The sequence below is a fragment of the Zalophus californianus genome, chromosome 7, assembly GCF_009762305.2.
Source record: "Zalophus californianus isolate mZalCal1 chromosome 7, mZalCal1.pri.v2, whole genome shotgun sequence".
NCBI classification, from domain to species: Eukaryota; Metazoa; Chordata; class Mammalia; order Carnivora; family Otariidae; genus Zalophus; species Zalophus californianus.
Window position 1 is genome coordinate 32645783 of NC_045601.1, and position 27183 is coordinate 32672965.

At 39.5% G+C, this 27183-nt stretch overlaps 1 protein-coding gene across 1 annotated transcript in view; it reads right to left on the bottom strand.

Moving 5' to 3' along the window:
- Positions 1 to 22436, bottom strand: part of ENPP3 (ectonucleotide pyrophosphatase/phosphodiesterase 3) — a 65687-nt gene extending 43251 nt beyond the window's left edge. The window contains exons 1-7 of the mRNA XM_027603383.1: positions 22359 to 22436; positions 18809 to 18884; positions 13502 to 13624; positions 11593 to 11718; positions 8187 to 8247; positions 3720 to 3817; positions 2207 to 2286 (exon numbers count right to left, since the gene is read on the bottom strand). Of these exons, the coding sequence (XP_027459184.1) occupies positions 2207 to 2286; positions 3720 to 3817; positions 8187 to 8247; positions 11593 to 11718; positions 13502 to 13624; positions 18809 to 18884; positions 22359 to 22436 (642 nt within the window). The remainder of the gene's footprint in view (positions 1 to 2206; positions 2287 to 3719; positions 3818 to 8186; positions 8248 to 11592; positions 11719 to 13501; positions 13625 to 18808; positions 18885 to 22358) is intronic.
- Positions 22437 to 27183: the final 4747 nt, after the last annotated feature.

Sequence of the window (27183 nt, forward strand, 5' to 3'; positions counted from 1 at the left end):
TACACAGTGTATGTACATTTATGGTTACATGCATATATAGTCAATTCTTTTTTTATTGAAGTATAGTTGACATACAATGTCATAGCAGTTTCAGGTTTACAACAGTGATTTGACAATTCTATGTTCACCATGGTAAGTGTAGTTGCCATCTGTCATCACACAACATTATGACCTTATTGTTGACTACACTGCTTATGTTGTACTCTTCATCCTTGTGACTCATTTATTTTATAACTGGAAGTTTGTATCTCAATCCCCTTCACTTATTTCATTGATCCCCCCAACTCCCTCCCCTCTGGCAACCACCAGTTGGTTCTCTATATTTATGATTTTGTTTCTGTTATTTTGGTTTTTGCTTGTTAGTTTGTTCATTTGTTTTAGTTTTTAGATTCCACATATAAGTGAAATCATACGGTATTTGTCTTTCTCTGTCTGACTTATGTCACTTAGCATAATACCCTCTAGGTCCATCCGTGCTGTCACAAGTGGCAAGATATCATTCTTTTTTATGGATGAGTGATAGTCTGTATATACCATATACAATGGAATATTACTCACCCGTAAAAAAAGAAATCTTGCTATTTGCAACGGACAATTAAATGCGTCTATAACTTGGCTGTTATTGTAAATAATACTGCAATAAACATAGGGGTTTCATTTATAAAAGCACAATTTAGTGCTTTCATTTTCTTTCTTTCTTTCCGGATCATATGGTATTTCTATTTTTAATTGAGGAAACTCCATATTTTTTTTCCACAGTGGTTACACCTATTTACATTCCTACCAACAGTGCATGAAGTTTCCTTTTCCTCCACAGCCTCGCTGACACTTGTTACTTCTTGTCTTTTTGATACTAGACATTCTGACAGGTGTAAAGCGATATCTCATTGTGGTTTTTATTTGCATTTCCCTGTTGTCTGTGATAATTACGTTCTATAAAGTTGCTGCAAACACTGAATTAGTGAATATTGAACCACTGCAGCTAGGGAAAATACAGGGATAGGCTCTTGCAAGCCTCTAGTCACAACACTTTTGTCTGATGATCAATACATACTTGCTTTTGTCTGTTTCCATTTAAAGATACCTTATGTAACATATGTCATTGGTTCGCTAGCTATAACTCAGGCCTGAATGAAGCTTATCTAACACATATATATCTGCTCTATGAGGCACATCACAGCCATCCTGCTTTTAGGAACACTAGACAGCGCTCTGGCACTACACTTGCGGGCTATTGTAAACAGCGATTTAAAAATCATCAACAAAAAGCATAAACGTGAAAAATATGACCCTAAATAGGCAGTAGACTGTGGAAACAACATTTGTTTACTATATGAGAGCTACAACATGAAAGGCAGAGTGTCACCTTGGTAGACCTCAGGTGGGAATACGTGAGCTGTGCAATTTGAATATTTGGGAGAATCTGCAAGTATATATATGTATACACACACACGTGCGTATAAATGTGTATATATATATATATGTATGTACATACACAAGTGGGTATGCATACATTACATATTATTACTTAAGAGTTAAAATTTAAATGTTATAGTTACTGTTCCATAGTAATAAAAGAATAAATACAAAGTAGTAAAGACACAATATCCTTTGGTAATAAAGCCTGAGGTAAAGAACTCCTTAAAGATGTGTTCTAAATCTATAAATGTTAAATAATTTTATTTTCTTTTGAGTTCATTTTGATCGTTTCACTTATGTCTTATCACACATGAGAATTCACTTGCTTTACTTGCTTTATCTAAAGGAATCTAGCCAGCATGAGTTTATCTAAAACAGAAGGCTTTGTCAAGTTAAATACAATGAAAAGATTAGGAAAAAAAGAAATTTCCTACATCAAAGTGGCTGTCCTTACACATAACCTACCATTCCCAGCAGACCTTCAGATAAGTGGAGGCAAATCCAAAGATCAAAGGAGAATGGTACTTCTCACATCCAAGAAGCTATCCTGACCTGTCACACAGGTGAATTTAGCCTATTGCTGGGACATTCATTCATACAACACCCCAGAGCACTGGATTGGTCTCGCAAAGAGATGCTACTTCCTAGCCTGATTTAAGCCATGAACTGTCACACGTGCTTGTGAAATGTGTGGAATGGGGCTTAGCCACTTCCTGCCTCAGCGTGTCTGTGGTGACCAGTTGCCTGTCTATGGCCTGTCAGTCTTGCCCCTGGGCCAAGCACTTACCGTGACAATAGTGTAATGATTTGGGAAGGTTTTGGTTGGATAGACAGCTCTCATGTATTTTGAATGAATTCCACATGTTTCTGCAACAAAGCATAGTATGAAATTAAGAAGCCCCAATGCCCACAAAACCGCCCCTAGTTCCAGTGGTGGTGGCAGGAGCTCCCCCCACCCCTGGACCCAGGCAGCCCACAGTCCCAGAGAGAGGACCTAGGCTGTTTGGCGGGGGGCAAAGGGGACCTTGGCCCCCATCAACAGTGGGGACCCCCCCACCACCATACTGGAGTGACTCCAACTCGAAGGACCCCCACAGCTACCATGTGGGTTGAAGGAAGGGATCCATCATATTGTTCAGAGGCACCACCTCACTCCCCTAAATCAGGCTGAGAAGGAACCAGCCAGCTCTTACCTCTTCCTGGTTGTTTTTCTTTCCCACCCCAGGTTGTTTTTTGTCTCCTCTCTAGCCCCTACCTCTGAAGCCATTTAATGAACCGTTATGTGCCACCTGAGCCTCCAGTAAAAAAAAAAACAGACTTTCCCCATGGGGGGAAAAATTATTTTTTTCCTCATAAATTTTTTTTTATTAAGTAAAACCTTAAACATAAAATTTTCCAGAGAAATAAAAACCTAACTGAAGAGTAGATTAAAGATAGAAAGAGGTTGAAATCTTTCTGATGCCTACAATTCCTCCTTCCCAAGGAATGTCGGTTGTTAGTAGAGAAGTGAACCAAATCAAGGGAAATCTACATTTTTCTGTAAAGGCCAGATAATAAATCATGCTCTGATTCTTCTTGGCTCTGTGTCCTTAGGTACATAACTTCTCTTTATTAATAACTTTATAACATCATACGAGGGCCAAGTGTCCTAAATAGAAGTGTAACATCCTGATTAAGATGACAATAAAACCAATAATTATAATAATAACTTAAAATCATTCAGGGTGTACAACGTTTATGTTCTCACGGTATTCCCATCAGGTAGGAAGTGACCATTTTAGAACTCAAGAGAATGGGCACCAGTAGGTGAGGTAAGCTTGCCCACAGTCTCACAGCTAATAAGCAGTGGAACCAGGTTCCAGGCAGTTTACTTCCAGAACCAGACACAGATACGACACTTTTTGCCCTCTGGAGCTTTGGTACGTGCTGGCTCTGTTCTGCCACTCAGGCTCCTTCAGGATTCTGTCCCTGCTGGTCACGTTCTTCTTGCTAAGATTCAGAACCCAAGTCTGACAAACACCACTTTCGAGATAGTGTATGTGGACAGATTTCCACAGGATGGAAGTTACATTCAAATACAAAACAAATCACAATAAACAAAAAGATGAACGTGCTACAAAAAAAGGAAGAGCCAACAAGTATGAAAATAGGTACCCTGAGTGGTAAATTCCTCAGGATCTTCGGAGGACCCGGGAGAAGGCAAACAACTAATATGGAAGGTCAGGAAGGAAGGTACCCATCTACAGCCTGGCTAACTAGTGTCCTCACCCTCCGTGTGCCTATAGTTGGGGAAGACTTACTCAGTTTATTAATATTAGGCATGAGGGCACCCCATGTCTGCAAATATTCAGCCCTAAATCCATCCATGGAAAACAAAATAACTGGTGGCAGTTCAAATCTGAAAATGGAAAACAAAATATTAGTCTACTATTTTGATTGTAAAAAAAATAATAAAGATACCTTTCTGTGCTACTTACAATTCTCTAAATTAGAAAACGCTTAGAAAGTAGAGTATGTCCTGGGTCATTTTTTTCTTTCTCTTCTTAAAAATTGTTATCTCCTGGGGCATCTGAGTGGCTCAGTCAGTTAAGCGGCTGCCTTCAGCTCAGGTCGTGATCCCTAGAGTCTCAGGATAGAGCCCTGCATTGGGCTCCCTGCTCAGGAGAGAGTCTGCTTCTCTCTCTGACCCTCCCCCTTCTTGTGCTCTCGCGCGTGCTCTCTCTCTCAAATAAATAAATAAAATCTTTAAAAAATTTTTAAAAAGAAAATAAAAATTGTTATCTCTCCTAAGAATCAGTACTTCCAGTAAGGAACCCCTAATTAGCATGTTAGTAATGTTAGTAGGTCAGTAATCCCTTACCTTCAGTCTTTAGTAGCTATTGGACTCTAAGCAGTTACTCAGCCTCTCATAACTCAGCCTCAACCCACTCACCTAATACTTTGGACTCACCATAACAGAACATTAGTATCATTGCCTTACCTCAAATATATTTAGCATTTTACAGTGGTGAGTATACATGGCGCTAATTAATTGCAGTTTTTCAATAGAAGTCAGCTGCATGCGAGCAGAGCATTAACAAAACATCCCCAGAAATGGAGCTGTTAACCACAGACCTTTCTTGGACCTGACTTTGCTAAAAAGCCAAGAGCAACGATTCCTGAATACAAGGCTCAAACTCAAAAATCATAAAAGTTACAATTCCTCTACCGCATTTTGGATATAATTATGATACAAAATTTAGGAACTCTATAGCTTATGAGGTTTTATTATTCTAAAGTTCTACCCTTTTGATTCTTTATTCTAATATCTCACTATATTAATATTAACATCAAAAGCATGACAATCTTTTTTTTTAATATCAGTATTTAAGCTAAAGTAATGGAAGGTAACTCTTAGGGTATAGCCAGAGGCTTCTTTTCTTCGTTTAATTTTTTTTCACTTTTAAAATTTTATTTGTATATATTTTATATACAGACGCCTACACACACACATTTCACAGATGTAGAGTCTGGTAAATGTTTCCTAACTTCCTAACAACTCCACCGTGAACTCGATCACCCAGATCAAGAAACAGAACACCAGCACCCTAGAATCCTCCCCGCTCAGGCTTCTTTCCCCTCAGTAGCCTCTGCAAACCACACCCCACCAAGGGTGAGCAGTACCTTGACCTAAAACAATAGATTGATTATGCCTGTATCTGTATTTATATTTACATGCAAACGGAATCATACAGTATGTATTCCGTTGTACCTGGCCTCTTTTATGGAACATTATGTTTGAGATTAATCCATATTGTTACATGTAGTTGTAGATCATCCATTCTCATGACTGTCCTGTATTCCAGTTAATGAATTAACCACAACTTAGTTATTCTACTGTTGCTGGGCATTTAGGTAATTTCCACTTTGGAGCTATTATGAACAACAGGCATAAACACCAACATTTGTTTTAAATTCCAAATACACTGCATGCAACTGAGTATGTGAAGCTCCGTGCTCAAGCAGCTTCACATCTAAATTTTTAAGCAGGGGGGATGGGGTGGCTGGGTGATGGACATAGGGGAGGGTATGTGTTGTGGTGAGCAGTGGGTGTTACGTACCTGTACCCCTGAAACAAATAATATATTATGTTAATCAAAAAAAATTTTTTAATTAGAAAAATAAACAAATTTTTAAGCAAAAACACACTTTTCCAAGAAATTTGATTGGAGTAGTCCTTAAAAATACCCACTAACTAGTATTATGGAGAAAAAAATGCTAATACAAACTATTTTTTTTAATTTATTTATTTCAGAGAGAGAGAGTGAGAGAGTGCACGTGAATAGGTGGAGGGGCAGAGGGAGAAGGAGAGAGAGAATCTCAAGCAGATTCCCTGCTAAGCATGGAGCCCAACGTGGTGCTCAGCCCCACTACCCAAGAGATCATGACCTGAGCTGAAATCAAGAGTCTGACGCTTAAGCGACTGAGCCACCTGGGCACCCCCAATACAAACTATTAATAAGAAAAAATAATTTCCATGTTTTTCAAGGTGCTTGAGGAAAGCTAGAAAAATATCAGCCTGGCCATGTAATTACACATTTGTAAAAGAAACTGTGAGGAGAGTCTGGAGGACAGGTCTATATGGTTTCCCAGAATATACAGTTATTGTAGAGTAATTCATTTAACAAATATTTGAGTCAGACATTATTGCTAAATATTGAAAATAAAGACATGAAGGAATTACAGCCCTAATCTAGGGGATGAAATTGAGAAGTAAATGGGGGTAGTTAAGGGTTAGAATTGATTACAGGATGCTATTCAACTACATAGGGGATGTCAGATTTGATCTTTGTAAGGTAAAAACAGACATGTGAACTTGGCCCTAAAGAACAAATAGAAATAATATGAAAAGAGAATGGGACCAACATGTTAATCAGAAAAAAATATGCTGTGCAAAAGCCCATGTGAGATATGGTACATACATGCAATAACATTTATGAGTCTCAAAATCGTTGGATTAAGAACAACACAAGGGAACATATGGGATGATTCCATTTATATGAAATTCTAGAACAGGAATCTATGGTGATAGAAATCAGCACATGAGGTGTCTTTCTGGGGTGATGGAAATAGTCTGTGTCTTGGAAATACTCTATCTCTGGGTTGCATGGGTTTCTGAATTTCCAAATCTCATTATACTGTACACATAACTGTGAGCATTTCAATATATGCAGATTATACCTCAAAAAAATAAAATGGAAAATTGGGATTATTTTTACATACAATATATAGAAAACTCATCAAGAGGTTCAAGTGCTACATTGCAATTTGCATTGGAAATATTTATACTTCATAAATTCATTAGCATAAGGCCATTAAAACTTTTATATTCATAAATATGCCATCAAAATAAACTTGCAGCTTAAAAACAAGGTCAAACATCTATGGGATCAAGATGTTGACTTAATTCTCACACGAAATCTTTTTTTTTCAAAAAGTTTTTTTGTTTTTGTTTTTTTTGATGTTCTTTTTTTTTTTAGATTTTATTTATTTATTTGACACAGAGAGAGAGAGACAGTGAGAGAGGGAACACAAGCAGGGGGAGTGGGAGAGGGAGAAGCAGGCTTCCCGCGGAGCAGGGAGCCCGATGCGGGGCTCGATCCCAGCACCCTGGGATCATGACTCGAGCCGAAGGCAGATGCTTAACGACTGAGTCACCCAGGCGCCCCTTGTTTTTTTTGATGTAGTGATCCATGATTCATTGTATATAACACCCAGTGCTCCATGCAATACGCGCCCTCCTTAACACCCCTCACCGGGCTAACCCCATCACATGAAATCTTCTGAACTTGGCATTATTATTATTATTATTATTATTATTACAACTACTACTATAATTTTATAGATGAAGCTCACAGAATTGACTAGAGTTAAAGTCCCGTAGGCAAAACCAGGACTCAAACTCAAGTATCCTTTTTATTCTAAATTTTTTGCTCACCCAAAAGCCACTGAACAGGGCAGCTGGATCTTAGGACTGGGGTAAACCAAAGCAGCATGGTACAAAAACAGACATTATCTACACACATTCTTTAAATAAAATAATGCTATCTAAAAATGACTCCACCAATTCTTCCTACAGCCAGATATTCCATTTTTCTCCTACCTCACCAACTTCATTCCACTGCTTGGGCCAAAAGAATGAAGTCAGTGAAGGGCAAAAGCGGTAACTGGAGGGGAAATCCACCCTGACTGGAAGGTGATGTGGGGCATGCTTCCAGGGCTGGGAAAGGTCCAGTAGCAGCCATTATAAGTGTGTGGAGGAGAGGCATGGGAGGGGTGGGGTGAGGGGTTTTACCTCATGCGTTCCTCACCCATGTACACATGATAAAGTCCTCCTCATCCACTCTTCCTTGTGAGGCCTTCTGTGGGCAAACTTCTTTCCCTTTCCTCAGTTAAGTATAAATTCAAAGTTCCAGGATATTCATAGGAAAGAGTTCGGGCTGGAGTAATTCAGATCTAAATCCTAGTCCTGACCAGAGGAACTTGAGAATGCTAGTATTTAATACTTCAACCATTTTTTTAAGTCACTGTTACAAGACATGCATGTAGAAAATTAATTAAAAATGCTTTGTAAACAATGATGTGAACAAAAGTCTGAGTTTGAAGCCACCAAGAATCCTAATCGTTGGTTAAGTGTATGGTTTTAAAATATAAAGTGGAGGAAATGCCACTCGGCTTCTCAGCTACATTCCATGTTAAAGGAGGATAAAAACTCCCTGTATTCTCACCCTTCTGGACACTGAGACTGCTGGGCTGTGCCACAGTCTTCTTTCACCCAGGAGGTTTCTTCTGAAAAACAAGATCAAAATCTTTAGACAGCTGCACCACAGAAAAGAAAAGAAAAACAAATGTTCAATGAACATGATCTTTCCAAAATACTTTGTTCATGTTATTCCAATAACTAAATTCTTCTAGGACATGTTAAGTGCTATTCCGCATGTTGAAAAGATCAGCGTTGCCCAGAGATTTGGACAGACTGAATACCAAGAAGCGCATCTTTACCAAGAAAAACAAAGGGGATTCTTTTAGCTGGAAAGGGACAATTAGGAAAAAAAAATGAGTTTAATAAATATAGATATACCATCTAAAGAAAAGATAAATCATTTTTTATCAGGGGTCAGAAACCGTAAATGAGAATAATTGTTTTCAACTGGGAAAAATTAAACATAGTAAGTTTTAAGATATTAACTAAAAAAATTTTACTTCATGAATGTTTCTGTTTATAGAACATTCCAAGTAACTAATGAAGTAGAAATGATAGAGTATAAATACCATCACTTGTATCCCTTGATAGATACAGGCAATGATCATCGATGGCTAACATTCCAGAAAAGGCAACAAGCAGACAAGATGTGCTTCTTGATGGAAGTAATACCACCATCTACAGAGTATACTTGCAAAATAAATAAATACTTTGCACCTGAATCTGAACAGTCCTCTAATTCTAACTACCAATTTTCAGGAAATACAGGAGATGACAAACTGCTTAAGTCACAGAGGATGCAATCTGCAAAACAAACTGGAAAAGTCTGCAGGACAAAGGCCCCATTTCTTCAACATGTAAATTCCAAGGGGGAAAAAAAGAAAGAGAAGCTATTTTTAAAGGACTTGAAGTATTGGAGCCACTTGCAATGTATGGAATCTTTTGGATCCTATTTCAAACAATCTTTTTTAAAAATGTTATGAGACAACAGAAAAATTAGAACACTGGATATTTGATGATATCAACAACAATTGATATTTTTAGATATATTAATGGTATTGTAATTTTGTTAAATATTTACATTTTTAGATACATCCTAAAAATATTTACAGATGAATGATATTAACTCTAGGATTTGCTTAGAAATCATCCAAAATCTGGGGAGAGAAGTTGGGGTGAATAAAGAGTATATTTTGTTAAGAAAAAACAATCCAAAACTTGAAAATAAGCAAAAGGAAGATTGATCACTAAACTTCATTTTAATGTCATGCTGGGGATTATCTAAAAAGCCCACCTATGGATTATCTAATTACTTAGAAGTATATACCTTTATCTGGCTTATTCCTTACCATTCATTTTATAACACAGTAACAGTAGCAGTTAATTGGTAGAAAAATAATAGCAACATAAGTGATTATTGTCTGATAGCAAAAAAATTGTCATGTAGAAATGCAAATCCTTTCTGTCCCACCAGAATTTACACTATTTATAACTTCATTCCAACATTCTTTCAGTTGTATGTATACTTAGTCTCTTTCATTCTCTTTGAGCCAGCTGGACAGTCCAGATGGTTATCTCATGAATGAGCTATTTACTCTTTGACATGTTCACATTACATTTCTATGAGAATCATGTTTTTATCTTTTTGAAAATTATGCTCTGTCAAGAGGAGACAAGACTGGCCATGAGTTGATAGCTGCTGAAGCTAGGTGCTGGACATATAGGGAAATCACTATACAATTTTCTCCTTTATATATGTTAGAAATGTATCATAAAGGTTATAAAATTCTAAATTTAAAATGTAAAGTGACGAGCCGGTTTCTTGCACAAAAATTATTCAAATGCCTTCAAACTATGGTCTGAAGATTTAATTTGAGCAAAAATCATGTAACATCTTTAAACAAAGTATTGAATCCTTAGAGAAAACATTTACATTTATTTTGAAAAATAAACTGAAATGATAAAATTAACTCCATCAAAGTACCCAGTTAGCAGTGGTGGTAAATATCAACACTGCTTATAACAATTACTGTTGTTTCTTTTTTTTTTTTAAGATTTTATTTATTTATTTGACAGAGAGAGACACAGCAAGAGAGGGAACACAAGCAGGGGGAGAGTGAAAGGGAGAAGCAGGCTTCCCACTGAACAGAGAGCCTAACACAGGTCTCGATCCCAGGACCCCGGGATCATGACCCGAGCCGAAGGCAGACACTTAACGACTGAGCCACCCAGGCACCCCGCTTCTGTTATTGTGTGTGTTGGGAGGGGGCAGAAGCAGCCAATGAGAATAACTGATTTCAATTGGGAAAAATTAAACATAGTAAATTTTAAGATCTTAACAACTGAGCCACCCAGGCGCCACAACAAATACTGTTGTTTCTATTAAATTTCAGCAATGTTGTGCATTGAATTCAGTGGGAAAATTTACCATATGACCTGAGAATCAGTCTTGACATAAAAAGTTAAATTATAAATTTGAGGTAGAAGGTGGGAAAATAGAGGGGTCAGAGGCAGTGAACTTAAAGAAATAAGCAAACAAGAAATTGCCTTCATGAATTTAGCAGAATTTTTAATGATGCAATATTAAATGTCAAACAATAATTATTTGAAAAATAAGTTACCATTTCAGACATTTATTCTTCCTTTTTGATAGCTCTTTTTAGTTGATTTTCAATTATATTTTGTAATAAAAACGGATTTGTCCATTAGCGTGAAATCTATTTTCTACTAAGAGATTACAGTTTTTAATGTTTCTACTGTAACATTTTCCTCCTATTCAAAAATTCAGAATTCAACCTAATCTCTTTTTTTGGTCTAGAAATATTAAAAGTATAAGTTAGTTACCTTTATTGGGTTTGGCATTATGAAAAAGGGGTTGATAACTTGAAGCAACTTTGTTGCTGTGTGTTTATGTGCATTTTTCATAAATTTCATTACATGTTCAGAGGGCTGGGCAATTTTTAAAAATAATCTGCAGTACATCACTTGCAGTTGGAACCAGGAGCTGAATAACCTGTATCCTAATCTTGGCTCTGCATTAACTCTCTGAAGGTCCTTAATCAGTAATTTGACCACTCAGGACACAGTCGTTTCAGCAGTAACGTTGGTTTAACGGACTGATTGACGGGCCAGATAACCTCTTTCATCATGTTTTAACTTTAGCATCTGCCATCCAGTATCTCAAACCACAGATATTTCTAGCATAGTCGTTGGACTGGAGGAGACCTTGCCTTATTGGTGAATATGGAACTTTCCTCTTTCTCTTCTATAGTGTCTATGCTATGAGCTCCCTCTCTCTATAATGCATGAGCCACATTTCTTCCCACAGTAAACATGTTGTCTCTGACTTGTTTTAATTTATGCAGCCTGGGTCAGCCAGCTCTGGGGTCACTGAACACACAGAGGCGACTGGGTCAACCTCCTCTGCTTACCTTGGCAAACACTCCTGTAGTCAGCACAGCAGTCTTTCCTCTGCAGGCAGTCATCCGAACAAGAGCAAAGGCTGAACTCTAGTCTGGTTTCCCCACAACGGAATCTATTGCATGTCCATATTCGAGCTGTAAAATCACACAATTCAGTTCCCAACATTTAACATATACCCAAGTATCTAACAGCAAACGTAAATTCCAGACGTTTATCCCTGTATTATTGTAAGGGCCAACTCTTGGCTTCTCTGCATTAATAAATGAAAATACGTCATACAATCAAGGCGCAACCCATCACTTTTCTTCAGTTGGCATGAGTGGCAGAGAGAAATGCAGTTTTGTAAGTTGCAGCTCTGGTCTCCCTGGCAGGTACACCTCTGACTTTGGAGAAACTCTGAACACTGACTCTATTCCCACCCAAAATTAGGAGCTCCCAGCGGAGATGAACCACTAGTGATGGTTGCCACCCAAGAGCAGTTTCATTTAAGGACAGGCAGCAAGGAAGAGGCTGTGAAAGCAGAAGCAACAGGAACAAGGTCAGGTCTGTAAGAATGTAGGCAGCCAAGGCACCTCCCAGCTGAGGGTACGGAGTGCTAGGTGAGCCTCCCCCAAGCCTCTGCAGCTCTCCCGGGCTACGTGCTCAGGATAAGATCAGTGTAAATAAACAGGAGTGCTAAAACAGCACGAGGCTATCGCATCACTGCTTCCTAGTGCCATCTGCTAGGAATCAGTGTCTAAAATCAACATCAGCCCTGTGCATAGACAAATGTGTTCGACAGGTGACTGCTGCATGCTTCTGTTGTGCATAGAGTTCTTCACTGTCCATTACTTATCACTTACTTAGGAAAGATTTGGGGAGATTAAGTAAAGGGAATACAGATCTTATCTACACTAAGTTATCCCCTCCCCCTTGCCCTTTTCAGAAAGTATAATGTAAGAAGCTCTACTATTCTAATCTTTACTCTTTGAACAGCTAGCCACCCCCGTACATACATGCGTTCACTGATGTCTTAAAAGATTAAACACTGAGAACTATCTCTTCTACACAGAGAACAGTGTTTCTCAGGTCGTGTTCTGTGGAGCACTGGCATCAGAATCACCAAGAATCACTAGCGTTCCAAGTAAGTCTCACGCACCCTGAAATCTGAGAACCACTGCAAAGAAAACTCAATAAGATGATGAACTTGAGCCATGGCAAAACTGTGTTGCAACATTTGTATTCCTGGCAACATATACAGCGTTCCATCTACTGGACACCCTTATTCCTCAACCTCAATCAAATCAAGCGTGGACTCTGTGTTTAGTACTGCAAAGGGGGAAACGATAATCCTGTACACAAGGTGTTATGGGTTGAAGTGTCCCCCTAAAATGTTGGAGTGTTAGCCCCCCAATGCCATGAATGTGACTTTGCTTAGTAAAAGACCTTTGTAGATACTCAAGTTCAAATGAGGTCATTAGAGTGGTCCCTATCCAGTGCAACAGGTATTCTTATAAAAAGGGGAAATTTGGACGTGAACACACACACACACACACACACACACACACACACACACACACACACACGGAAGACTATGAAGACACAAGAGAACTCTCCGTGAAGACAAAGGCAGAGTTTGGGGTTATGCTGCCAAAAGCCAACAACAGCCAATAACTTGTAACCCACCAGAAGCTAGGAGAAAGGCAAGGAATGGATCTCCCCCACAGCCCTTAGAAAGAATCAACCCTGATGAAACCTGCATCTTGGATTTCTAGCCTCTAGAACTGAGAAAATGAATTTCTATTGTTTAAGCCCCCCCGTTTCTGAGTTATGGCAGCCCTAGCAAACCAATACACAAGGTGTATGGTGAGCATTTGAACGTGCGTTAATGACAGCACAGCCAACGTGCTGTAATGAACTTATCCTCAGAATCCATACTTGATTGCACACAAGTGTCTTCAAAGTCCCAGCAGCAGTCGCCTCTGTGTTTGCATTCCATATCACACCGACAACTCTCCAGTCCTCTGAATGAAGAGTCGAAGCATTTCTTCCTGCAACTGCCTGTAGGAGTGGAGGAAATAAGGAAACCAGTGCTTAGAAGTTATCTGAGGGGCACCTAGGTGGCTCAGTCAGTCTGACTCTTGATTTCGGCTCAGGTCATGATCTCAGGGTCGTGAGATTGAGCCCATGTCAGGCTCTGCGCTCAGCAGGGAGTCTGCTTGAGATTCTCTCCCTCTCCCTCTGCTCCTCCTTCCTGTGCTCTCTCTCTTTCAAATAAATAAAATCTTTAAAAAAAAAAGTTATCTGATGTCTTGGAGCTAGATGGTAGAAGCACACAGAAGAACAGACTAGGTCAGACAAACAGATATTTTTTTACTGGGCTGTATGAGTCATCAGTGCACAATGATAAATAGTAAGTGATTTTTCCCCAGGACTCCAGAGAGGTCCCAGACGCAAACACCAGGCACCATTAGGTAAATGTAGGAGGGACAGGCAGAGGATAAATAAAGGGAAACTGGTTTAAAGTCTGAAGATGGAGCAGCAAGATCCACCCCACCTCCCACTGGATAGAAGGCTCATAATCTGGAAGAATTTAGGAAAAGTAGCTTTCATCACAGAGGCAGACATAAAAGTTAGCTATGATGAGAAAAGATGAACAAGCCACACTCACAAACATGAACAAATGGTTACCAGACATTTGAGAACAGCAAGATAAAATCCAACTTAAAAACGAAGACCAAAACAAATAAGAAAAGAAAAGAGGAAAAGAAAAACTTGATTGAAAAGGAAACAATGCAAGGAACAGAAGAGCTAAACACACACACACACATGCACAGCTAACAGTGAGAGCTTCAGAAAAGATATTGTATCCATGAAATAAGGAAGAAAGTTATAATTTCAAAAAGAGAAATAATGTTCAGGGTGCTCTTAGAAATAAAAACATGAAAGCAGTAATGAAAAATTCAGTAGAGGGGTGTGGTAGGCAGAATGATGGTTTCAGAGATTTCACACCCTAATCCCCAAGACTGAATATGCTATGCTGTTTTACATGGCAAAGAGATACTGCAGATATAATCAAGGCTACTACATAGTTAACCTTTAAAAAGGAAGGTAGTACCTAAAAGTGAAAACAGAGAAAGTAGAGATGGTATTATTAAAGAAATCATATTATAAAATTTCCCAGAACTGAAAAGTATTAATTATTACATCAACATTTCCCAGGGCAAAACTCACACGAAGGGGTCAGCACAACAGGGACAAAGAGATCTTGAAAGTTCCCAGAAAAAGATCATGAGCAAGCTATCAAAGATCACAAGTCAGAATGGTATCAAATTTCTTAAAAGCAACACTGAAAGCCAAAAGACAGGAGAGCAATGTCTTCATATTTCTAGAGGAAAATTATGTTCATCTCAGAATTCAATATCTAGCCAAACTGTCAAGTGTTAGGTTAGGATGATGAAAATATCTTTTGATAGATAAGAACTCAAGTTGTATCTTTTATGTATCCTATTTTAAGAAGCTACTAAAGGATGTTCTTTAGCAAAATGAGGAAGTGAAACAAAGAGATCCAAAAAATAATGAGATCCAACACAATGGAGGGTCTAGGGGAACACCAAACAAAGAGAGCAACCAACACAGATTGGAGCAGCAGGGCGGAGAAACAAAAGTTAAAATAAAAGATACCACTCTATAAGTTTACATTGCCAAAAATGAGAGAGCCAGATAATGCCAAGGGTTGGTGGGGATGCATGGTAAAGACAGAGTACGCTGGGGCAGCCATTCCAGAAAGCTATCTGGGGCTACTCACCCAAGTTAAAATACAGACCCTAAGACCAAAGAATCCTATTCCTGGGTAGATGATGAAGCAATCTCATGCAGGTCCATAAGGGAACCTGCAGGATTTATGTGATGTAAAGGAACTAAAGTCAACTTGGGCATCCAGCATAGGTCAGGGGAGGGCATAGGTCAAACAGTATATTGCTATACATGCTAAAGAGTACTACGTAGTAAGTAGAGAGATGCCTAAGAATAGATGGATGCATAACAATTTAGGTTTTTTTTAGATATTTTTTAATTTATTTATTTGACAGAGAGAGACAGCGAGAGAGGGAACACGAGCAGGAGGAGTGGGAGAGGGAGAAGCAGGCTTCCCACCGAGCAGGGAGCCCAATGCGGGGCTCGATCCTAGGACCCTGGGATCATGACCTGAGGGGAAGGCAGACGCATAACAACTGAGCCACCCAGGTGCCCCGATTTAGATGGATCTTAAGAAACGTTCAGTAAAAAAGTAACCCAAAAAAGTTTATATACCATTTATACAAAAGGCCTTTACATTTTTATATTCACTTTCCTACTTTGAAACATTTTCTGCACATGGCTTCCAGGACACAACAAAGACCTGGCTTTCCTCCCACATCCCTGGCCAATTCTTCCTAGACTTCATCCGTGGTTTTTTCTCCCCCCTCATCTTCCCAATTTTTTAAGGTTAGTGTGTCCAGTCACATTGCTTTAAATCCACATATGAAGCTGATAACTGCCACATTGCATGTCCGTTTAGGACCTCCCTTCAAAAGCCAGCCTCATATATTCAACTACCTTCTGGCTTTTCCACTTGGACACCTAGTAGATATTTCAAACTTAACATGTCCAAAAACGACTTCCTGATTATTCTCCCCAAACCAGCTTCTTCAACAGTGTTCCCCATCTCTATTGTGGAAATTCTGTATTTCCAGATGTTCATACCAAAAATCTTGAAGTCATTCGTGACTTCTCTCTTTCTCCATATCCACTTTGTGGATAAAATCTATCTATCACATCCAAAGATATCCAGGATCCAAACACTTCTCACCAGTTACAATGTTACCACCCTAGTTCAAGACATAGAGCTTGTGTGGATTATTGCAATAATTTCCTAATTGGTGTCTCCACATCTCCTGATTTCACCCTGCCATTTATTCATAAGACAGCAGCCTAAGTGAGAGTGTGGAAAAGCAAACCATGTCTCAGGGCATGTCTCTTCTCTGCTCAAAACTCCAATCACTTCCCATCACTCTCAGAATGAAAGCCTACGGCCAGATTTGACTTGATAATCTCACTGATGTGGCTTCTCTTCTGTCCTTTGGTTGATCTCATTTTCTGACTACCCTCCCTCTTCGTTCCAGTTCACCAACCTTGTTATTCTTTTTTTTTTTTTTCAAACTTGTTATTCTTTAAATGAAGTTGCCAGGCATGTTCCTACCTTAGGCCTTTGCCCTTGTTCTTTCCTGTTGCCTGGAATGTTCTTCCCCCAAATAACCCTATTTCTCCCTCACTTCAGCTCTTTACAAAAGTCATTTCACATACATCCCCCATCCTACCCTAACTCCATATTTCATAATCCCCTTTTCAGGTTTACTTATCCCTTAGCACTTTCCTTATCATATTATATGTATTTGGCTTATTTATATTTTTAGTGTCTTTCTTCTATGCTAGACTATAAACTCTCTGAAGGATGTGTCTATTTTCTTCACCACTGTATTCCCAATAATTAGAATAGTACCTGGCACACAGTCAGGGCCCAATTGTCGAAGAATAAGTAAAAAGCATGTGCGCATAAAAGAGTAAATTTATAAGAACACATTAAAAACTCAAACCGGAAAAATAGCTTAAAAACTCACACTAGAAAAAAACGTACTGTGCCTATGAAAAGTGGGTTGATTGGAGTGGAGAATGGTGAAAATGGTCTAGGACTGGGGATTAGGAATCAGCTGTGGAAGAATGCGGGGATGAATATTTTAAGGATGCTAGCAAAGGAGGGGCTGGAGTTAAGTACCAATGCCCTGGGTGGGAAGGGGTGATGCCACATGAGGGCTGACAGACTGAGGTAAAAGGACAAGAATAAGGAACAATGACCCTGGGAAGCCAGCCAATAGGTGTTAGTAAGGAAGGGAGAGAAAGAGCCAAAACAATCAGAGATTTTGTTCAGAGATTAGTATATGCCTCTTGCAATTAATTTACGTGATTTGAGGATAAGAGAACTAAGGAGTGATGCAAACTAACATCAGAATAATACTACCAAAGTGGCCCACCTACATCTGTTAGGTCTAGGACTGGTACTAGTTCAGAAACACAACAGCCAAGTGACCCCCAAAAAGACAGTAATTTTCCAGGTAAGGTCCACCTTTCCAGTTCCACCGTGTTCCCATGTTAGGCTAGGGGTACTGAGTGTCTGTTAATTCTTAAGTGAAAACATAACTGGAAAATCGTCTGTTAATCTCACCAAGAGTCTCCCTAACAAAGAAGCAGTAAGACCTTTCCCAAGGGAGTCAAATAGAAGTTAATCGGCCAAATTAAAAAGGAGAATGAATTACCCAACATTTGACCTCATACTTCCCCTTCATAAAAGTACCAAAACAATACATAACAAGATTTAGAAAAGGGTTTTCATATAGTCACTTGTAAGTGGTTTATGTACTGTTCATACTGATCTGGCAAAAGAGATGTGTTTTCATATTTGGGGGATTCTATCTCCTATTTTTTCTTTGCTTCTTTTCTTTTTTAGATTTGTTTTTATTTATTTGATAGAAGGGGAGTGGGAAGGAGAACACAGAGGGAGAGTGAGAGGGAGAAGCAGACGCCCCGCTGAGCAGGGAGCCCGACGTGGGGCTAGATCCCAGGACCCAGGGATCACGACCTGAGCCAAAGGCAGAGGCTTAACCAACTGAGCCACCCAGATGCCCCTTTCTTTGCTTCTTATGAGGAAAAATAAATAAATAAATGTTAAGCTTGTACTCTGCACTACATTTAAGAATGTGGCATCGCCCAGCCAAGAAATAGTGAAGATTTCAGGGAGAGTACAGTACTAACAGGGCAGGAGGTCCTGGGAGGGAAGCAATCAAGACTTTTGAGACCAAGTTTATCGACAAGCAGATAGGAATGAGCAGAGTAGGGGCTGGGACAGGAGTCTTTAATCCAATTATCAAAGTCCTCTATGAAGGTGGGGCCAAACAAGAACATGGAGGAATGATGTGAATCTCAAGGGAGCAGGGAGTGAGGGCAAAAGGGTAAAATCCAGAAATGACGGTGGATAATGCTAACCACAGACGTGGGCTCCTAGTAAGTGCCGTGTGGGAGACGGAGGAACCTAGGATGAGAGTACTCCATGCAGGAGAGAGGGGGCTCCAGAGAAGAGACAAGCTTCAAAGGGTGAAGGTGAGGAGAGAGGAGAAATAAGGAACTGTGTTGCGAAAACACTGAGGGGTATACCTTGCCCTTCTTGTCGCCTGAGTCCAAGTCCCAGCCCCAATCCAAGTGACACAATCACCAACAAAGCAAGAAGAACCTATTATGAAAAAAGGAAAAGTGACCTTTACAATTTTTTTAAAAATGTAAAAAGGTACAAAGATACCTCCCTCCCTCTCTCAGTGAATATTAAAGGCACAGAGCACACCAGATCCAACAATGATAGAGGCATTTTTTTTTTTTAATGCCTGAAAATACGAAAGTTTTGGGAAGAAATTTAAAACACTATTTATTGCAGATCTTCAAATTCAAATACATCGGTCCTGGTTAGCTTAACCCAGATGGAGTTAAAGTATGAATGAAACCATGGGAGCCATTTACCTTTGCCCATTTCTCATTCTTAACTAGATACCTGTTTGGAGAACATTTATCTAAAAGCATTCCTCAACTGTGAAATCTTTAACTACTTCACTCCTAGGGAGCAGAGGTCCCTCCCTTTCCCCACCCAGCTCTGTCCTATGGAGGGGAATGAGGAATATCTAACACATATAAAAATATATTGTCCAAATAATTAACTGGCAAATAATCCACTTTGATCTACAGCTCAGACCGATGACGTGGAAGCTCTGTGATTAAGATTGTGTGTGTCATTCATTATCACTACTGCTGACCAGGCTCTTCAATGTAGTGGACTTTATGTGATACCTGGAATTAAACTGTGATATAGTTAAATTCTTCCCACTGACCTTCCCCCCTCTCCAGTAGGTCCAATTATAAATATGCTGGATAACAGACGTTGAATAATATGTAGCCATAAAATATGAATGCAACAGACCCATAAATTACTTAGGAATGTATTTTACAACACCAATTACCTTTGTTCTGACTTTAAAAAAAAAAATCACTTTTATAAAAAAAAAACCCACAACATCAAAATTGCTTAGATAATAAAGATCTACGTAGACATCGATTGTCTTCATTTCCATTCTGAAAATCAGCTGGAAAATTAACCTATCTAACTTTTACCATAGAAGTGGATTCAACTATTGGGAAAATATGTTAAAATACTGTAAAAACAATTTTTTATGAAGTCTGAAAGTTAGCCCAAGTTTCAGTGACCTTCCAGCAGGTATGCATTCTGTGGAGAGAATGGAGGGGGAAAAGTGAACATAAACAGTTATTAAGTAGCATCACTAAGCACTTAGTCCCCCGTTATGATGCTCAAAAGCCACAGGTGACCAAGACTAGGAGCACAAAGTGGCAAAACATGGGGAAATAGTGCGATGGTAAACCTCATGCATCACAGATTTACATATTGGCCTATTTTGGTTTTATATCTTATCTTTGGTCCTTTTGCCATTCAAATTTGTTGGGAAAATAAACAGCAACTGGCTGTCCTTTGGATGCTCTCGAACTTTTCTCCTGTTAAATCTTACTGTTTCTTCTTGACTGTACTTTTTCCATATATTTTTTACTTCTTCCCTACATTGTTCTGTAAGTTCCTCAAGAAGAAGGTTCATTTTTAATCTCATATAATCATTTCCTCTAAATGTGTAGTAATTCTGAATAAGCTTTTTTTTCTTTAAAGATTTTATTTATTTATTTTTCAGAGAGAGAGCGAGAACACAAGCAGGGGGAGCAGCAGAGGGAGAAGCAGGTTCCCCACTGAGCAAGGAACTCAATGCAGGACTCGATCCCAGGACCCTGGGATCATGACCTGAGCTGAAGGCAGACACTTAACAGACTGAGCCACCCAGGTATCCCCTGAATAAGCTTCTTGATATTGAGGTGCCTATGTATCTTAAACTATTTATGCTATCGACAAAGTGGAGAGGGGAGAGCTCTGGACTCCAAAAGCCTCTGAGAATCCAATATTTGGCTTCAGATGGCTGAATAAAGAGTGCTAGAAACACAGTCAATACATGTAAAGTTTTTTAAATGAAACTTTTTTTAAATTTGGAAACAGGGTACTTTTGAAACTATGATTTTGAAAGATTGAGGTTCTATTATACATACTAGTAAACCATTAGAAGGATAAGGAAGGAAAATAAATGATGTACAAAATTTTGCTTCCAAGGTTTATAATTTCTTGAATTTATAAGATGGGATAAATATAATAAAATGGCATAGAAGCTAATACTCCAAAATTCCCGGAAGGATAATGAATAAATAGAATATCTTGACAGTTTACTTTGTTATAGTTACTGGGCTCAATGTTTACACACATTGTTTCATTTACTTCTAGAAACAATGCTTGAGTCACAGAATGGTGGTGACATTAACCAAAGTAGGGAATTAAGGAGAAAATTGCAGTTATTTCTCACACTGTTAGGTGTGAGAAATTAATCAGTTGGTTTTGCCTTGAGATACTGGATGAGGAGCCAGCAAGAAGGCATTTGAAATTGTATGACAGAAACTCAGCAAGAAGTCGTGCCTACTGGCTTGCTTGAAATTCTTTTTTTTTTTTTTTAGATTTTATTTATTTATTTGACACAGAGAGAGAGAGAGAGAGACAGTGAGAGAGGGAACACAAGCAGGGGGAGTGGGAGAGGGAGAAGCAGGCTTCCCGCGGAGCAGAGAGCCTGATGTGGGGCTGGATCCCAGGACCCTGGGATCATGACCTGAGCTGAAGGCAGACACTTAATGACTGAGCCACCCAGGCGCCCCTTGCTCGAAATTCTTGGTTGAGAATGTGACTTTTAAAATCATGATAAGATGAGATCGCCTACAGAAAAGATCTTTAAAAACAGGTTTCAGTGGAACACTATGTACAATATGCAATGAGAAGAAAGATAAATCAGCCAAGAATGTAGATAAAGAGAAACGTCATAAAAATGGGGGCTATCAATGCCATCATGGAAGCAAGAGGAGAGAATAATTCAAGATGAGAAAATAATAATATGCGGTAGTAGTATTGTTATGGAGACGCAGCCGGACAAGGACAGAGAAGGACTGACTTTTGGGAGATGACTTCAAGACAGTGAAAACAAGCAGAACAGAGAATGGTTGGATGGTGAGAAAACCAAGGTAGTGGATGGACCTCCCTTTTCCCCAAAAGTTTGAGTAATAAAATCAAGGAAAGTCTTTTTTTTTCCTTTCCTTTTTATTCTTTTCAACAGGGAAGATCTTATCATATAATAAAAGCAAAGAGGAACTAAACAAAAGAGACCATCGTTAGGAATAAAGTAAAGTAAGATAAAAGCAATAGTCCAGCAAAGAATATAAGATACGGTGAATTTTAATTGCTCACTCTCTGGTCTTAAAGATATTCACGCAGTATAAAATGGTGACTTGGGGGGTGGTTATGATCATGCTAGAATCGATGCTGCATAGGTGTTTCACCACAGATCCCCACTTTTTAGGTTGATCAAATATTAATTTGTAGTTACTCACATTTCTTAGGCAAAATATGATTAAAAAACATTAACTTGGCATTGCAGTTGTCAGAAGGGATAAAACTGAATACAACCACTTAAAAACCTTACACTTAAATAACAACACAAATATAAATGGGGATTTACACACTTAACATTGTCATAAAGCTACAAAGACTAAAATTAAAAATTGTACTTACAATACAAATTATTTTATATTTCTTAACACTGTTCTTCTTAACAGGTTCTTCCACTGATAAAGCCAATGTAGACTCCATTAGCTGTATAAATCTGTTTTACTAGAAGACAGTAGTACTCCTTCCTTTTTCAAGTCCAACAAAGAGAAACTGAATGAGTTACATAGCTGTGACTAACTTTTAAGTGTTTGGGAAGATTATAGCTCTTTAGTGATTGGACAATGAAAAGAGTGAGGAAGAAATGTTGTAATAACAATGGTGTCGAGAGATGAAAGTCCTTTTCTGGGACATTGTAGACAAATAGTAAATACTAACCAAACCTACGTAACAAGAATAATACAATAATCAAATTTTAATACAATCTATTTGTTTTCTTAAAAAATAACCCAAAACAAAAAGCCTTGTTAGGGAAGTTCCAGGACATTTCTCTATTTGTATAAACTTAATAGCACAGCTGAAAACCAACATATTAAAAATGTGTGTTAGGGACGCCTGGGTGGCTCAGTCAGTTAAGCGTTGCCTTCAGCTCAGGTCATGATTCCAGGGTCCTGGGATGGAGCCCCTGCATGGGGCTCCCCGTTCAGTGGGGAGTCTGCTTCTGCCTCTCCCTCTGCCCCATCCCCCAGCTCATGCTCTCTCTTGCTTTGCTTTCTATCTCTCAAATAAGTAAATAAAATCTTTAAAAAAAAAAACATATTTGGATACCTTTGGCACACAGTTCTCTGCACTAGATAAACTTAAAAACACCCAGAGTAGTTTTTTAATTTTAATTTTTATTTTTGAAATTCTGAGGCCCAGGCTCCACTTCAACTGAGTTAGAATCTTCTGGATTTGGGGTTAAATTTTCCCTCCAAGCCATTTTATATGTAGCCAAGGTCAGTGTAAACACCTTGCTTTGAGTAGTGCATGCACTTTTGAATTCTCTTCTGCAAACATTTACTCTGGATTCTACTTAAACTTGCCAATTTTACAGATAAGACTAGAGGACCTCTAGAGCTTGACTACTTGCCCAAGATCACCTTGGGTAGCACTGTCTCAGAAGTGAGATTGCGCCTGGTCTTGAGACTCCTGATTCTGGGAGTACTGCTCTTATCATTGCCGTTGTGGTAAACAGAGAGTCAGAAAGAAAAATCAAGTCTACATCACAACTGGCATCAAAATTATGAGATTCCTAGGAATTAAGGCTTTTATCTAGTCATCTGACATATAGCTTCAATTTTTCTATTTGCTCTTATGACAATCTACCCAGCCTGCCTTGACTCTCATTAACAGTTCTGCTTTTACCTTCCTTTCTATGATGGTAGTTTTGTTTGTCAATTTGGCTAAGCTTTGATATCCAGTTATTTAATCAAAATCCAATCTAGGGTGTTGCCACAATAGCACTTTGTAAATGTGGTAACATCTACAATCAATTGACTTTTTAAATAAAGGGGGGTCTCATCCGATCAGTTTAAGGCTAAAAGAACAAGAAATTTTGCCTCAAGAATCTAGGGTGTTGCCACAATGGTATTTTGTAAACATGGTAACATCTACAATCAACTGACTTTTAAATAAAGGGGAACACCCTCAGTAATGTTGGTGGGTTTCATCCAAACAGTTTAAGGCTAAAAGAACAAGAAACTTTGCCTCCAGACTATACCTTGGCCCGTGTTTCCAGCCTGTCAGCTTGCCCTGCCTTGTGGATTTCAGATTTGCCAGCTCCAATAATCAAGTGAGTCAATTCCTTTCTCTCTCCCTCTCCCTCCCTGCACCTTCACCTTGTTCTGTTCCTCTGTAGGACCTTGACTGATACATCCTTTGAACATCTTCTCACATTTTTCCCTCTTTTTAAGATTTTGCCCTATTTTAACCTCTCCTTATTTGGACCTCCAGAATCTGTTATCTTGGTTTCTGTCTTGTTTATTTTTTTTTAAAGATTTTATTTATTTAGGGATGCCTGGGTGGCTTAGTTCGTTAAGTATCTACCTTGGGCTCAGGTCATGATCCCAGGGTCCTGGGATTGAATCCTGCATCAGGTTCCTTGCTCAGTGGGGAGCCTGCTTCTCTCTCTGCCTTCAGCTCCCTCTGTTTGTGCTCTCTCTCTTTCTCTCTGACAAATAAATAAAGAAAATCTCTAAAAAAAGATTTTATTTATTTATTTCAGAGAGAGAGGGAAGGCGCACACATGTGCAGGAGTGGGGGGGGGGAATGTAGAGGGTGAGGGGAGAAGCAGACTCCCTGATGAGTGGTCTCAATCCCAGAACCCTGAGATCATGACCTGAGCCTAAAGCAGCGACTTAACCAACTGAGCCACCCAAGCATCCCTCTGTCTTCCTGACTTTTAACTCTTTGTCTTGATATTTTCTATAATAATTTGTATACCTTGAACTCCAGAATGCTTACCTGGTACTGATTCCCCAGTTGGCATCAGATGCTGCTTCCTGGTACTCTCCATGATGTCACTTGATTCTATACCAGCTTTGTTCACCAGAATATCACTGATTCTGGCTCCGTACGTTTATTACTGTCATGAGCACGCTATAAAGGCGCACACACGAGTTGTGTCTTTCCATGATGTCAGCTTTATTGAATCATAAAGCAAAGTCAAATCACAATGATAAAGCAGGTTCAGGATTCCAAACTCAATGACAATTCACCATGTGATTAAACTTGGCTTCTTCACACAGCACACGAAGCAGGACGGAAGACAAGCCACACAACAAAGAAGATAACAGAAGGGTGCAGGAAGTGAACGAACCAAACCCAAAGTCAGTCTGTGGGCACGCAGTTGAGATAAGGTTTCGGTCCGATCCGGGTCAGCTCTCAGAACTGACTGCTTATGATGTTCAAGCAGGTAAGGCTCTCGGTTCTGTTCGGAAATCAATGGGGCAGATCATTCGGTGGCAGTTGCCTTTTTTAAGGGTTCAGACGTAGAGGGGTCATGCTGTAGAGTCTGACGGTTTGCTCCAAATCCTCCCATTTTTAAAGGGATTTAATCAGTTTTGGGTCTCTGCAGACCTCCTCTGGTTCTGCTCATTATCAGTGTCAACTGACTTGGTCTGGGTGATAGATATCTCCTAGCTGCAGTACCTTACCTGCTAACGTCATTGCTTGACGCAGTCTCCTGCTTGACATGAGGGACTCCATTTTGCTCTCTGTAATTATGTAATTCATTGCCTCCCCCCACTGCCAAAACACCCTTCCTCTCTTCTTCCACCCTCATTCTCCACCCTCTTTCAACCCTGAGAACACAAACACACTAGATAAGAAAGTCAAGAGGCCTCTGATACAATCTTGTCTCTCTCACAAGTTAATTGACTCTTGACATCAAATTATTCATTTTTAAGGTGATCTCAGCTTATCTCTAAATTACTAAATTAATGGAAAATAGCTTAGTCCTTCAGGTCCTGAGGTAAGTAAACCTCAGGGGATCTACCTGGGGCACACACACACATAGTTATGGTAGAGATGTTAGCATTGTCTGGTGTCTAGTCATATTTTCTACTATAGCAATTCCCCTAAATGAGCCCTAAACCCCAACCTCTTTTGAGTGTCTCAAGTCTTAGAAACTTTTTTTTTAAGATTTTATTTATTTATTTGACAGAGAGAGACACAGCGAGAGAGGGAACACAAGCAGGGGGAGAGGGAGAAGCAGGCTTCCCGCGGAGCAGGGAGCCCAATGCGGGGCTCAATCCGAGGACCGTGGGATCATGACCTGAGCCGAAGGCAGACGCTTAACGACTGAGCCACCCAGGTGCCCCTCAAGTCTTAAGAAACTTATTCCTAGCAGTTCACCTGAGCACTAGACTCTGGCCAAATCCACACCCTCTATGCAACTTAGACTTTGGAATAAACTGTCTGGACACCCTGATACGATCCTATAATCTCTCAGTTACTTGAACCTTGGAAGCCGTGCTATGCTTTTCCCCTTTAAACTTTATTTAAAAAAAAAAAAGATTTTATTTATTTATTTGACAGAGAGAGACAGAGGTAGAGACAGGGGGCACAAGCAGGATGAGCGGGAGAGGGAGAAGCAGGCTCTCCGCTGAGCAGGGAGCCCAATGTGGGGCTCCATCCCAGGATCCTGGGATCATCATGACCTGAGCCGAAGGCAGGTGCTTAACCAACTGAGCCACCCAGGTGCCCCATCCTTTAAACTTTAGAATAATCTGCACCGGGTGCCTGGGTGGCTCAGTTGGTTAAGCGACTTCCTTTGGCTCAGGTCATGATCCTGGAGTCCCAGGATTGAGTCCTGCATCGGGCTTCCTACTCAGCAGGGAGTCTGCTTCTCCCTCTGACCCTCCCCCCTCTCGTGTGCTCTTTCTCTCTCTCAAACAAATAAATAAAATCTTTGAAAAAAAAATAATCTGCACCTTCTGGGTTCTGAAAGCTCCACTTTGCATATTGTAATGCTTAATGGCCTAGAACATTTGTGCTCTGATAGGCAGCTACCATTATATCTCCCACCAGTCATAAATATTTCTCACACTCTACAAGGTCATCATGAATTCTGAGAGCTTTTCTAAAATTACAGAAAAACTACTTGCTGCTGTCTTGGGAAAGCCCCAGACACTGCCACCATCAACTTCCTTAAGTAACAGAAACCTGCCCTTTCTGGTTCCGCAAACTAGAGCTTGCATGGCAGCTGGACAAGTGAGACTGGGAAGGTCCAGAGGAACTAGGTACACTGAGGGAGGTAGTGGAGGTGAGGCAGATACTAGGCTTAGGTCCAGCAGCAGGAAGGAGTCTTTCAAGGTTGAGAGACCTCAGATAACATAATAACAAAGGAGCAAATGGCCAAATTCAAAGACGGCCTGTCATAGGGAAAAGGCAGAAAAACATACAGAGA